Here is a 15,091-nt window from a genome sequence, read left to right as displayed (position 1 = left end):
GGATTGGCTGGTGGCCTTGAGTGAGGATCAGCTTATACATTAACAACTCAGACTTCCACAAGAGCACCACAGCCCTCATGTTCCTTTCCTGCCTCTATGCGTGTGTGACCTTGCAAGTAATAGCGAAGCTGCCAAATATGCAATTTATGGGGCCTAATGGAATTATTGTGCCATTTCCCAGCCCTGCCATCTCTTCCTCATTGCTGAGGTATGAACCCCAGATTACTCCCAGAAGATGGTCCAATTGTGGGTGCTTACTGTCCTGTCCCGGTGCAGGAGGCGGGTGTCTGTGGAGGGGACAGATGCAATGATGGTTATGCCGTGGATGTGTTCTGGGGCTTGTTTGGGATTCTGCCATTTCCCTACCTCTTGTTTAAGCCCAAGCATTACTTCAAATGGTGACAATGCAGGCTGGGATGCCCAAGGGCAGCTGAACCAGGTGACCAAGAAGGCATCCCATTGTCAGGGGGAACTGCTCCATGGGTAGGCACTACTTGAACATGTCACCTCACTGAGAGGTGCCAAATTCTGAACATTTTTCAGCTTTCTCAACTTGGCCATCTTCTGTTCACGGGCATGCATACTATTACTAAACCACTTATTTTAAGAAAGCACTTTCAGGTTCTTATATACGGTTGTTTAAAATGAGTATTTCCCTAGATTCTCTTTCAATGAACAATTTTAAACTTGGGACCATCTAAAATCTAGAAAGTTTAAGATAGAAACTACAAAATAGGGAAGTACTGGTGTATCGCCTGTGGTTGTGACATCTATTCCAGGTAACAGTAACTTGTATATCAGGAGTTTCTCTTCACCAGTTGTGTCTCTCTTAATCCTATATCTTCAGCATGCTGTGACATAAGAATTCCTTTTAATGTGAAATATGCTCTGCATACATAAGTTGTTACGTTGCTATTGCAAATAATTAGCCTTATGTATTTTCTTTACAGAATACATCAAAGAAACTGGAAACTGTTCTATATGCCTCTAATTTTCTACTGTGTCAGAGTACTTAATTTTTCCAGGTAAGTGCATGAGATGTATCATAGACATGAAAGGGCTGGTACAGCTGGTAACAGCACTTATATTAACTGCTTCTATGAGTTGACGGTTCTCCATGTTCCCATTTTCCACATTTTCCAGCATTCCTCTGAATGCTTGTACTTCCTCACACTGTTTACTAGTTCAAAAGAAATACCCATGTGTTCCCAAAGATACCCCATGGCTTTCCTCTAGAAAGGGATGCTGAGCTGCCCTTAGTTCTTTGCATACTGGTTGCAGGGTGCACTGGAACCTTTGTAGGACCAGGGAGATTCACTTTTCTTGCAGCACTTCTGGGGCTGCAGCCTGGCACGGCAAGCACGCAGCTCCTCCATTCCTCTATTCTGAGTTGCTCCAAAACGTCCTTTTGAAAATGACTCTATTTTAATGTCTATATTTCTCTCTTACTCACTAATATTTTTCAAACGAAAAAGCTCTGCGGATGTTTTTAAACTCATATAATATTGACATGAAATGCTAATATTGTAGATGGTATGTGAAAAATCTTGATGTGTAACTTCAAGGTTTTTGGAGAAGACTGATAAAGTCATATTTCTCGTAACTGTAACAGCCTATGAGGCACTTGGAGAGCCAGCTGTGAAATGGATAGCAGGCCAATCAGATCATGGCATGGGGATCAAGGACAGCACGTAACATATTTGTAAATGGGCTTTACATAATTTATTGAAATTAGCATAAAGTTACGGCTTTACAACACTGTAAGTCTTGAGTTACGCATCGTCTGTAACAGAGAAGCCTGTTTAAATCTTAATAAATGCAAAATGACACTTGATACCTCCGGCTTAAAGAAAAAGTCCTTCCAGTACAGTAAAGAAGCAATTTTCTTCTTCTCAGTTGTCTTCTTGCTGCACTATTTCATACATGTTACAAAGAAGCACTTATTTTTAGAGAAATGGAAGTCTTAGTTTTGTGTTATTGTCATTATATTGATACCGCAACATTTTTAATGAAAGTATATGAACCAAGTAATGATTATGAAGACTGTGCATCTAAAGAAAGATATTTATCAGTACTGAAATCAACAGCTTAATTAGGTCATATGATGCCAGAAAATTTAAGCTCATCAATAAGCATAGCATTGGGGTTATGTTTGGTTTTTGAGGAACCTTTATAGAGCAAACCAATTATATACTCAGGTTTACCAATTTATCTGTTTTAGAGATATAAAATTATATTTTCCTATATAGTGGAATTGTTCACAATCATTTTACGAGTAATAGCTAATATCAATTAGAACTGCAGTACTTCTACTTTTGGTTTGAGTGTCAAGCCAAAGTTTGCATTAGGAAAGAAAGTTGAAGATGGAGTTGCCTAAACAACACAACAGAGAACGTTTTGCTTTGATTTCATTTTTAACTTCCTTGGTTACATTTCCCTGCCTCACTGCTGAAAGCCTCCTTCTGCCAATACTGAGCCCAAAGTTCAGAGATTTAGTCAATAAATCTCTGCTTTGTGTGTCCCCACGTTGGTGGAAGACTTCCTTTGGAAAACACAAACATTGGTCACGTTAACCCTTTAATGCCCTTTTAAAAAGTTGAAGTAATATTTGTGTAAATGGATGAACAAGCCAATATGATGTCTTACATGCGTGTAGATAAGTGTATGCAAGTTCTTCTAAATCAGTAGGAACTGTGATCTTTAGTAGATTATTATTTTTAAATGTTGTCAAGATGCCATGCCATTAACAGTGGATATGGCCTTATTCTAGTGGCTCCTCTTACTAAATACATCTTAAATATGTATGCACCTGAAGTCTACGTAAAGTCCATGAGAATAGAATTATGTTTAAAACAAACAGAACAAAAAATTACATTTCTCTGTATGTAATTTTTTGTGAAGGCTGAAGACTTGACATCCAATTTAAGCTGCAAGGAAGTGGGTTTGATTCCTGTGCCATGCAGAGTGCCATGCTTACTGCAATAAAACCCTCCAAAAACACCCACACTTTTCATAGGCGATAGCTGGATTTGATCAAAATAGTTTATGTGGAATGGATTGCTGTGACAGAAAGAGAATTTTTTTCTGGTGTGTGGCACAGAGAAATCTAATTGTACGATCTTGCAGCTATGCATCAAAATCCATTTGTTGAATATGACAAGAAAACTGCTACTGTACTTACCCCAAGAAGGTCCATCCTTGCATGGGGTTCTTTGAACAATTTGACCTGAGATCCTTTACTCGTTATTCTGACAGAAGTGTTAGTTGATAATCACAAACTGCTAATGCTCAGAAACTATATCTTAAGGAAAGTTACTCCCTCAGAGATGCACTAAATGACAGAAAGTTTAATTTTACTGTTAATTTTGCAGATTTCATTTAAAGATATGTACAAAATTAGCATGTTATAGGATAATTAATTGTATGGGAAATAAGGTTAAAGAGAAGAAATTTATTCTCTCACCTTATGGCAACGGATCGCCTCTGGAGATCTGAGTTTAGACAGAATTATCTAAAAGCCATCTCAGGGATGAAAACTTTGAAAGGAGATACTACCAATGATTTTGCAATAAGTAACAAACGTCAATTTTGGTTTCTACACTAGAATTTGAGGTATTTAATACTTCATTTGAAATGTGCAATTCTATGTGGAATTAGTACTCATTTACTCTTTGAAAGAGTAGTATGTCTGTGGGAGATTCTTTTAGTAAAGTCATCATCAAACCAGCCTTTTGATTTGACGTGTCATTTAGGTAGAAGACAAATAAGTGTGGCAACGGTAAATGTCAAGCGTGGTGTGTGGAGGCCAGCAAACCAGCCAGCTCACGGGCAGCAGAAGTGTACAGGTTGGGAACGTGAGAGGAGTCCTCCCTGCAGTGTGAACACGCTTAGCTGGCTGCCTGGTAATTATACTTGCTTATTCTGCTACCGGCAACACCGTGTCCAGTGTCAGCCAAGGGTTAACAAATTGTGTAGGAGGAAAACAATGGATTTAAAAAAAAAGTCTTTGAACTGTCTTTGAATAATAAAGAAGCTAACAATACCTACTTTCCCGAAGCACTTTGAGATCTGTAAATTAAGGTTTATGTAAGAGTGTAAATATTATTATTTATTTAAGAGCTCTCACATTTCTCTTCACTTCTTCTCTTCTTCCTCCTCCCCATTACTTGTTAGTGGGAAGACGCTATTTGCATTCATTAATATGTGTCCAAAATGGGAGGCAGTAGGCGGATGTGGAACATAAGATTAACTGAGAGAGAGAACCAGAGGAGGAAGGCAAAGGGGCTATGCGGTGGGAATTAGACTATAAAATAGGTAAGGAGGGGTTAGCAAGAGGGGAATCATATTGGATTTCTTTTGTGATTAAAAATTTCTTACCCTGGAGAATTCAGCAGATCTTCATTTTGGATTTGTTTTTTTTCTCAAATCTTTTAGTTAAACATTCAAGACAAATGATCAAAGTTGAGAGCAGTTGTGATAAAAATATATTGTAACAGTGTCTGGGTTTTCATCTTCAAAGTGACACAATTCATATTTTATGAGTTCTGATTGAAATCACGTTCAGGCTTGCACTGGTGCTATTTTGCACGTTGCATCGTGGGTACATTTTTGTTTGCTCTTTTGCTTCCCCTGTAGTGGATAGGACATATTTAGGGTCTCCAAGAAGAAAAAAAGTAATTGTCATTTGTGTGTCCTTGATGGAGAAACCTGCTATCATGTAGGATGCAAACCACAAACCCCACTAACTTTTGCCCCAGTGAGGCGTTTGTACTGATGAAAACATTTGAAGCATGGTTGTAATGAGAATAAACTGGTTCTATAGTGGAGGGGCTGCTCAATTATTAGAAAACCAAGTCCCTCTTTCCTTTCAAAAACATCTATCTGTCTAAAGCTGTTGGCCATACTCGTCCTTCGTAAGAACTGTTCGTGTGTTGGAATATTTCTTTCCCCTTTAATTTATGAAAGCCCTTCCTGTAGTTTTTGTGACTCCTTCACATTTTGTTTCTCTCACCCATTCCTGGCACTGACTCTGTTGAATGTGATTTCTTTATGACTCTACTTGCTACTCAGCTCCAGAAGTATGCTAACTACAGTATCTCCATTAATTATTTTACCTATCATTGATGTGAGAGACAACAAACTATACAGTATTGTAATTCATAACCTTGTGATAGGTTTCAAACTCTTTATATGTTGAATCAAGAGCTTTCTTATTACTGTCATAGTAGTCAGGAGTTCTTTATTATCTCTGACTATTGTAGAAACGCAGGGCAAAAATTCTCAGGAATGCATTTACACCCACCAGATGACTTCCTGGTAGACACCGAAGTCTCAAAGACAAATTTACACTTCCTAATGGGATATAAGTGTGTTAATCAACTGCAAAGTTTTAGCATTTATGAACGTTCTTTAACAAAAAGAATGGGGCATCCTATATAACACCAGGGACAGAGTCTGCTGCAAATATTGATCCCAGCTGTACATCAGTGTGGAATTTCAAAATCACAGTGCATATCTGACTGTGCTTTTTCATTAACAAACTGCATTGTTAAGATGTTTGCATGTCAAATACATTTCAGACAATAGAGAAAACCAGGGCTTGAACTCTTTTCAGTAACTGCACGATGCAAGAATGTTCTCCTCAGCTGACTAGGGCTAAGTCCTTAGCTAAATAACTGTTGTAGTTGTAATTAGTCTTTAAGTCTGCACTGATCTCTTTTTAATGCTTTGTGTCTTTACGGACCTGCAAGAGGAAAGACTAATTTAAACTAATGCAGTTCCCAAATACAGATGGCTACATTTGTTCAAGGTTTCAAAACAAGTTAAAATGTACAATGTTGTTTCCAAATGCTGGAAGTAATACCACTCTTCAGTAAAGAGTCATACAGTTGTTTCCTTGTGTCTCAACCTGTCAAAGATCTGGTGTTTAGCTCTACATTCTTTGGATTTATGGAACATTGAATATTAAAGTGTCAGATGAACATTTTCTCTCTTGATACTAGCTAAGTCTTGATCATGCCTGCTGTCTTCTTAAGCTGTGTCTACTAAAAGAGTAGACTTGATCATGTGAATTTTGTTGTTCTTGAAAACACATCTTCAGCTACTCTGATACCTTGATACCTTTCCAGGATGGGATGACCATTTATGTTACTTGCCTTTAATTATTTAAATTTTGTTATGACTTAGGTACAGTGGTTTTCTATACTAAGGCCTGGGTTTTAAAGATGTACAGGGTCAACCCCTTGCCAGCAAATTTCCCATTTGTTTGGGAAAACCGTAAGAGAACTTGCAGAGATGATACCTGTTTTGCAGACACATTTCCTTCCTGTGTGATGGCTTCCTGCAAAACAGAACAGCACCTGGACAGAGTTCAGCTCATGCTGAATTTGCACGTGCCAGGAATTTTTTCTTGTTCTCTGTTTGAGTTGCACCTCCTATAACCCATACTATCTCTGGTGAGCTTTAGGCTGGTGTAGGTTGATTGCAAGAAACTGCAGAGTAATTTAGCGCCTTTGCAATAGGAAGTAATAACTCTTGACATTTACTTGAATGTTTTGTTCTAGAAAACATTCTCTATCCAGGAGTGTTTTTTTTGGTATAAGGTCTGTGGCCTCTAGAGGGGGAAAAAAGAATTAAATTGGTCTTCGGTAGCATCATCTCTTGAATCTGTTCCTGAAGAATGAAAATTTAGTGCATTGGGCTATAGCTCTCACTGCTTGGTATCTTGTGAAGTGTTTAAACCTCTTCTCCTTTGATCCTGAATGAAGCAAAGGCTCCTGTCAATGAACACCCTCCTTCATGCCTTGAGACTCCTTATGGAGGCTCTGAAAGCAGAAAACTAGCCCCAGGCTGCCAGAGGCAGACCCTGCATTGCCTGCCTCTCCATAAGTGACTAGGTTTTTCTTTCAAAATTTTTTTGGAAACATGATGAGTCTGATCCCAGCCTAAAACATTAACGTGGTCAGTGCATAATATTGTGCTTAGCAAATGAACAGCCTCGGAATAAAAATCCTGTCTTAAGACGTCATCACACGTGAATGAGTCCCAGCCTGGCACTGTAAAGGTGAGCATCTCGTCACTTCTCACCGTCAGAGCTGGGTTTCACAAACAGTGACTCAGAGGAGAATAAACCACAGCTTACAGAATTAGAAGGATTCCCAGTCAAAAGTTTCAGCTACTTCTGAGGTGGAGGTCATCAATCACAAACAACTATTTTTATAGGCAGCGTTAAAGGACAGTTTTGTTAAAAGAACGGAGCCTCTGAAAATGGACCTTGAGGCCATTTCCTAGCACTTCTTCCCCACTTCAGGTTATTTTCAAGTCCCCGTGGGTTCCAACATCACCTGTAATCAGGGTAAAGGCAGCGGTTAGCTTTACACCAGCAGGTGCTCTGCGATTCTGCAGATGGGGCTGTGGAGGCTTTGCAGGCACCACTTACACATACTAAACATTTCTGAGACCGATGTAGGTGAGGAGCAGGTTCTGGCCCCCAGCCCCAAAGGCTGGGTGTCTATTAGGTTGAAAGGTGCAAAAAGCAAGAGTTTTATTTTTCTCGCTGAGTTACTGAGTCACTGAGCTGCAAGGAGATAGCACTGCATATGTACAGACGAAGCAGACCTGCTGATTCAGTTACTGCTTTACAGCTTACTTTCTCAATACAGATTGCCTGCTGAAAAAGTAAAAATTCAAAGAGAATAAAGATATGGTGCCTGAGATAGCCCCTCAAGTTCCCCATTAAAATCATCAGTAAAATATTGATTTGTGCCTTCTTGGTAATAGCTTACTGTATTTATTGGGTAGCATATCTCTTTATTGTAATCTTCCTTGATAGTGCTCTGAATGCAGTTATCAAAGGTGTCCTCATATCTTTAACTCATTTATAATGAGAACCATAGCCAAAATGCTAATGAACTCTCCTTAATCGTAAACATGGAGCACTGATAAGAAGGAAATTTCATCCTCTGTTCTCAAAGAAGTTCTTACGTGTTTCCTACTTACACCACGTTTTATCTGATTCCTCTTCACTTCTGTTCTTAGGCAGATTAATAGGCACCCGAACAGGCAAATAACAGTACTGCCACTTCTCTGCATCCTTTTGACAGACTTCTGAGATTGCAAAATATTGTTTGAAAATTACTATTGGAAAAAAGATTACTGAGTGATCAGGCAGACTGCAATTTCTCCGGCTGGAACAAACTGTCCCATAGCACTCACATGAACACATTAGTAACTCTTACTTAAGTGCTGATGGGACGTTTTTTAGAATGTGATAAGTGTGAAATAGCCTGTAGTTTTATCACTCTCGGTTGCTGCCCACTCCTTTTGAAAAAGGGTTGATCGTGATTACTGAGGTAGGCACTGCCTTCGGACTGTAAAAATGTTACTGCGTAATGATGAAAGCAAACTTTGCTCAACACCTGTCTATATATATTGCAGGTTGCAGTGGCTGCCCAGTTGGTCCGTTCGCTCTGTTGCCTGGAGAGAAAGAAGTGGTAAGTAAAACCAACTAAGAACAAGGAGTGCTGTGGTTTTTATTTCGTTTTCTTTCTTTCTTCTTCTTCTTTCCCCCCTCCCCCCAAAATTTTAAACTTAATTAGCTTATAAATCAACAGCTCTGCTTTCACAGCTCAAGAAAAAGGCAGCAGAGAGCTAATGTAGGGAGCAGGAGGGGCGTGTGAAATGTCACCCGGTTGGTAGCATTTTCAGCTTGTGTGCTTCACTGCATTTATATTTTAAGGAAGCAATAACAAACTGTAATTCTAAAAGCAAACTTTGCTACTTTTTGTTTGCAAGTAACTAGTTGCTATTTTAAATATCACAGGAAAAGACCCAGTGTATTTGCAGCTGTCACTAGCAAAACCAACAAAAACACAAGTAATAACTGCCTATAAGATAAGATGTTATTGTTTTCAGTATTATTTGGATTGAAAAGTGGTGAGATTTTAAGTCATGGTGGTACTGGATACTGGAAAATGCCCGGGATATGATTAATGAAACATTGGAATGAAATACTGTCGGTCCATGTGCTGGCGCAGATAGCCGCAGTGTGTGCAGCACTACAGCAGGGCCAGGCTATTCTCCACGGAAACATTTTCTTATGCTAATTCAGTTTGATACACTGGGGTAGAAGGAATACATTAGTCTAATGCAGTTAGCTCAACTAATGTGACAGTAGACAGAAATCAGCTGGTTTCTCAGTAACTTTTATTAGCAGCTCTTCCATTAGATCAGTAAGTCTTTTTAATGTCATTATTCTTTCCTCTCCAATCTTTGCTGTGTGTTTTTGTCTTTGGGATGGGGTAATTTGTTGGGTTTCCTTATTGCTGGGGACATTTTTTGTTGTTGTTGTTGCTTTATTCTAGAAAAAGGAATTGTTTGATTTAAATAAATACCTCCTGGGCTTTACAAGCAGGTCACTGAAGTTTCTCCATTCTGGCTCTTAAGTGGCATTGTGTGGTGCTTTGCCGGTTGTGAATGCTAAAACTAATGTTTGGGATTTATTTTCTCTCTGCAGTAGCTTAGACATCAGTTTTCTTCTTAGTTTTATCTATTTTTTAGCTTTGCCATGTGTTAGATGTGAGAAAAAAAGAGTCAGAGATGCATAGGAATAGAGCAGTGAGTACAATGCTGACTTTTTTTCCAGCTTTCACACATCCTTTTTTTTCTCATTTGCTGCTACATTAGTTGAAAACTCACACAGTGGCTGAGCCTGCTGTCTTATTCAGAGAAAAACCCCAAGGAGGTGCCAGGGCAGAGATGAGGTTTGCTCTGAGGCTGGATGCTATCTGGCATTTATTTACCCAATTTTCTCTTCTGCTGCACTTGGGACTTTGTGGCTGCAATGGGCACTAGGGTACAACTGTCAAGTAATGTAAAGAAACTAAATTAATTTGTGCTGGCTAAGGTCTTTCCCTCCCCCTCTCAATATGATTTGCTTCTCTGTCTGAGATGATACATTTTGAGGAAAAGCTGTATTTCTTCCAACTGTACATAAGAAGGATTGCTGTTTAGCTGTGTATTTACTGCTATGAAATATGTGTTGCATATAATCTTTACTAAATTGTACAGTTGGATCTTAGATTAGCTGGTAAATGCCTAAAAAAACTGCAGCGTGGTCTGGATGGCAAAAAGTGGTACGTGCTTGTGGGAATGCTGGGAGAGAAGTGTGGAGAGTCTCGCTGAAGCCAAAGCTTGATTTGGAGCTGCTTAAGCAATCTGGGGATTTTTTATTTCCCCAGAAAAACCTGATTTTGTTGGGTCTGTTCCCGTAGGTGAGATGTGTTCCAGGCTCACAGCTCTGTAGTTCTCACGTGGGCACAACCTGCCCTTTGAGTGGATGGTCACGGGTGGAGAGGTACAAACAATACCGTCCAGGCATGTGCAAAAGGAACTTCATATTTTCTGTGTTAAGCCCAACAAAATAAACAGATTTGTCGCTGTTGCTGCTTTAAGACAGAATAGCACTGACACAGAGCCGTACAGCAGCAGCAGCAGCACTGTTACAGCTGTGCAGTGGCTGGGGACGGCAGTACGGGCGCTGCGTAACACCAAGCGTCGCTCTTGTCCTTCCCTGGACTTCAACTCTGACATGCAGCAGTAAGGGAGAGAACATGGCTCTGACTTCATACCTCTCACGTTTTCTTGCAGCATTTGTTCCCTCCGTTTATGCTGATCTCCCCCTGAGGAGCAGGAGGTTTCAGTTTCCTTTGCAGCCAGAAAGGACGTCATATACAGTTAGCATTTTCCGAAGGAGAGGAAAGACTATACCTGCTGTGCTGTGGTGTGAGAGGCTTTGCCGCACGGCTTGCTGGCACAGGCTGGGTTACAGCCTCATGGCGTTAGCTTTCAGCCCTTTGCAATATGCATAGTGCGCTGTGACCTGCCACTTTCGGGTGAAATCAGGCTCCTGTTTCAGCACAGCACTGAGCAGCGTAACCAGCCTGTGCCCAGGGCCTAGCTGAGCTCCTCCTGGCAGCCTGTGTGGGCACAGGCCTGTCCTCTACACATTCTCTAACATGTTCCTTCACAGTTGTCATCAGTGCTCAAGAGGAAACAACTATTGGTGTTTTCATAGTGTACAATGGTGCTGGGACTGACGTCAACTGATCCAAGGGACAGGGAGCGATGTGGGCAGCCCCGTCACTCTGTGCTCCTCCACAACATCTGGATTGTCTTCCGTATGTTTTTCTCAAGATACTGACATTTGTATTGAGGTCAAGAAAGAGTTGTTTGAAGGCAAAATTGCATCCTTGTAGTGCAGCGATCAATTAACAGTAAGTTGCGGTGGCCAGGACTCTGACAACTGCAGTATCAGGTGTAAGTTATCAGCTATAAGTTATCTTCTCTGCTGTTTTGTTTAACAATACCTGGGATCTGGAGAAAGCTGGCAGTCTGGGTGGCACTGCAGGGGTCTGTGTAGGTATGCTTCTGTCCATCCTTATCGCAGTTGTGTGGAATTGGGGTTCAAGGAACACCACTGCAAGCCCAGCCGCACAAGGCAAATACTGTTAGGGTGTCCAGTACTCAAGTCTCCCTTAACAAATCTGAGGTTGACCAGGACTTATATGAATAATTATATAAACATAGTTATAAAAAAAAACTTGTACCACAGAAGTGCTCAATTCTCATTCTAGTGTATTTAATCATATAAAGCAAAAACAGTAATAATACATGACGTACCTGTGGAATCCTGAGCACCTCAGGAACATGAGTGATGTTTATTAAGATGCCTTGCTGAATTCTTGAGCTGGAAGAGTTTATGTAGGAGAACCACAGGTTGCTTTTCTGCCAAAGTTTTCAAGCTCCAGTTTCTGTAACAAATGCATCAATTCAGTTTCCATACTCCAGTCATGCAGGCTGAATCTTTCATTTCCGTTATCAAAAGAGCTGTAAAAATACTGATGACCTCCTGGACTGGTGCTATTTAGTATATCCTGTATTTCTCCGTGGCAAGGAGTACATTGGCAATACAACTTTGTACCTGATTTTCCAATGCATTTTCATGATTGCATTTCACTTAAGGAGCATTTGTGCTGAGCAGTTACGCTTCTTCTTCATAGCTCTTTGAATGCTGAATGTGTATGACTAAAACTTGTTTGACAAGACTGAGGTGTTCTGGCACAGGTGGGGCTTGGAGGTTGTTCTGGCATGGATGAAAATACCAGAATTTGCTCCAAGCAGATGAAAAACCTTGTTGAAACAAGCAAGAGCAATTTTCCTCCATTTATTCTGAGATCTTGGCGTGTCTTAGGAACTACGCTGGATCTCATGCCACTGATAACAAATGTGCAAGAGTATATCTTTTGCTAATGATCTTTTGCTACCCTTCCTGCTAATGTGGAAGGGTAGAAATTCTTAACATGGGAAGTGGCAGAAAACAGTAACTTGCTACAGTGGTATATTGTTAGTGTTGTCTGTGCCTTTTCCTTCCCAGCTGTAGGAGTAGGGATGTGTGGCTGTTAACATGGGCAGGGACAAAACATGAGCTACCAAAATGATTATGATTAAACAAATGATTAATTATACTCCCCAAGAGTGGCTGCTAACCACAGCTGAGCCTTGTTTATGGCTGTATGATATGGACACCTGCCCTTGAAGGTTGGGGGCAGGTGCTTTGTTTATGAGGAATGTTGCAGGCAAATGTGCTCACCTTTGTTTCAGCCATGTGGGTGCAAGACATGGCAACCAGCAGGTATGGTGGTGGAGATGGTGGAAGAAACAGGTCCTGTGGTGAGACTTTTCTGTGTAGGGTTCACTTCTCCCATTCTTTCCACTGGATTTTGGGTCATATTGGCTGGGCCAACCAATGGCATTACAAGCCTGGGAGCATGAAAATATTATCATGTATCGCTAGGAGCCCTGTGATCACCTTGCCCCTCTCTGGCTCCCTGTGTTGCTGAAGTAAATGGTTTGAATCTTCCAAGTTTTGGTGCAAGAAACATCTGCCTCCTCAGATCTTGCCTGGCCTTGGACTGCCGCATGTTCTTGTAGCTCTGCTTTTACTTAGACCAGCAGGATTTGGCCACGTGATTTCTTATTTTGATGATGTTTGATTATTGGACAATATTACAATGAATTCTAAATGCTTGACTTAAAAAGGTGTCAGAAAGGAAGCGGTTCACAAATAGAGCCTGTATGAGCTGACTGAAACTGAAGCTGCAAATACAGACCTGCAAATACAGTCCTGAAAATGGCCACTGCTATTCGATGATGCTCTTGTCTGGTCCTTCAGCAGGGATTGCTCTGGAGCTTCTGGAGCTTGGGTCTTCCTTCAAATTGTCCAGGATCACTTTGCCATCCACCCTTCCATAGGAATGAACCAGCAAAGGCATCAAGAAGATTTTTTTTTAGCATATTTGACCACCCAAAGTAGGGGAAGAATGAATTACCAGTTTGGTAATATGTCAAAACCTGAAGATGGGAGAAAGTAAAGCTTTTTGCTGAAAGAAGATAAAATGAGTTAGAGAAATGCTTAAGGTTTGCAAGGTTAAGCCAAGAGAAAACTTGGCTTTCATGCCAGTTGAAAGTGAACAAAAATTCAGACATACATATATATAAAATTTTGTAAATTGTGCAAATGAAATCAACAATGTGATTTCAAAATTAATTAAGATATCCATTTCACAAATAAAGGAATAATTCAGAAAGATTAGTAAAAATGTGTGTTTGAAGACAAGTTGCTTCCATTCCATCTCTTTTAATCATGTTTTTCACATACCTTGTAAGCTGTATTTGTTGCCTGCACACAAATTTTAATCAGCTCTACTTTATTGGTCACAGATCATGGCTCCTTGGCCTGAGGTAGACAAGCCTGAAACCAATAACTATATTGGTGATTCCTCCAAACAAAACCAGAACGTGCCTGGAAAAGAAGGAGAAAATCACAAAGGTAAGTTGTGTTGACCTGCAGGTTACAGAAATATGTATGCTTGAGGCTCCTTGGAGAAGAGATAAAATAATTAAAACATTTTTAATGTTCTGTTTCATCAGGGAACGTGGCTTCACTTGGAAACAAAGTGGAAATTCAACCTGCATTTTCCACAATAGCATTGATAGATGAGACAAGGCAAGAAGAAGAAGACCCATGGGCTCTGCCAGAACTGCAGGACACTGGAGTCAAGTGGTCAGGTAGACATTTCTCAGTAAATAAGTTATGTGCACTTATTTTTTCCGTGATTTCTGATGTCTGAATTTAGGATTTGAGCAGTTTTCAGATGTAGACTTTACACTTTGTCTCATGTTCCCCAGTGGTGAAGCTGGGATATGACATTCTGGCTGCTAATAAGGAATTGGAAACCATACTGCTTACCCTCCTTAACGCACAAGGGGATATATGGAAAACAATCTAAAAGTAGTGTGATCTTATTTTCAGGCTCATATTGAACTTTCTTTATTCAGTAAGATGAATGTGTAAAACTAAGGGCCAGTCTAAGACTTCATTAGGTAAATGAACTGTCTGCTTCTGCAGTTAAAATTTGGATTAAGAGCAATTTTGGATTTAATTACATGCAGGAGTCACAACATTGTACTTAGCTCCATAGCCTCTTCTTCTGCACTAAACTGTAGATAAATGAACATGTTTCTTTATGCACAATGTATTTGTTTTACAGAACTGGATAGAAAAGGAAAGATTATTCGTGTACTCTATGGAATAGGAAAGTTTATTATGTTGCTTGGATTACTCTACATGTTCGTGTGTTCTCTGGATATACTGAGCTCTGCTTTTCAACTAGTAGGAGGTATGAAAATACATTTAAAGTATCAAAAATAAGCTATGAATGGGGCAGTAAATCTCATCTGAATCACTAAATTGCAAGTATCACTGTTAAAGATCATATGACAGATTTATGTGTAGAGATGTAGGTTTAGAAGGAAGTATCTCTGCATGAAGACTGACCTTCCTCTGTGTGAAAGGACCTTTGTTTCTAAGTTTCCAAACAGCTGTCGATGAAGAGATTGATCTCAATTTCTTAGGAAGCTCTGTTACTTTAGTGACAGAAGCATTCAGCACTGTAATGTCCCCTAAGTCATTCAAAGATGAAAATTGTTGAAATATAATTTTGCATTTACCTTTCTTTAAGGGTTGAATTTG

The 15,091-nt window shown here is 40.0% G+C and overlaps 1 protein-coding gene across 2 annotated transcripts in view; it reads left to right on the top strand.

Annotated features, from left to right (window-relative positions):
• SLC34A2 (solute carrier family 34 member 2) overlaps positions 1-15,091 on the top strand; it is a 50,787-nt gene that overhangs the window by 22,406 nt on the left and 13,290 nt on the right. The window contains exons 2-7 of one of the 2 annotated variants that reach the window (XM_042871227.1): positions 951-1,025; positions 3,753-3,902; positions 8,437-8,492; positions 13,780-13,888; positions 13,990-14,127; positions 14,610-14,738. In XM_042871227.1, the coding sequence (XP_042727161.1) occupies positions 13,783-13,888; positions 13,990-14,127; positions 14,610-14,738 (373 nt within the window). In that variant the 5' untranslated portion in view covers positions 951-1,025; positions 3,753-3,902; positions 8,437-8,492; positions 13,780-13,782. The remainder of the gene's footprint in view (positions 1-950; positions 1,026-3,752; positions 3,903-8,436; positions 8,493-13,779; positions 13,889-13,989; positions 14,128-14,609; positions 14,739-15,091) is intronic. The other variant, XM_042871228.1, reaches the window with a different exon arrangement.

The sequence above is a fragment of the Lagopus leucura genome, unplaced genomic scaffold, assembly GCF_019238085.1.
Source record: "Lagopus leucura isolate 7727_CA_CO unplaced genomic scaffold, USGS_WTPT01 Super-Scaffold_100004, whole genome shotgun sequence".
Taxonomy (NCBI): domain Eukaryota; kingdom Metazoa; phylum Chordata; class Aves; order Galliformes; family Phasianidae; genus Lagopus; species Lagopus leucura.
This window is presented reverse-complemented; position numbering and strand designations above follow the sequence as displayed.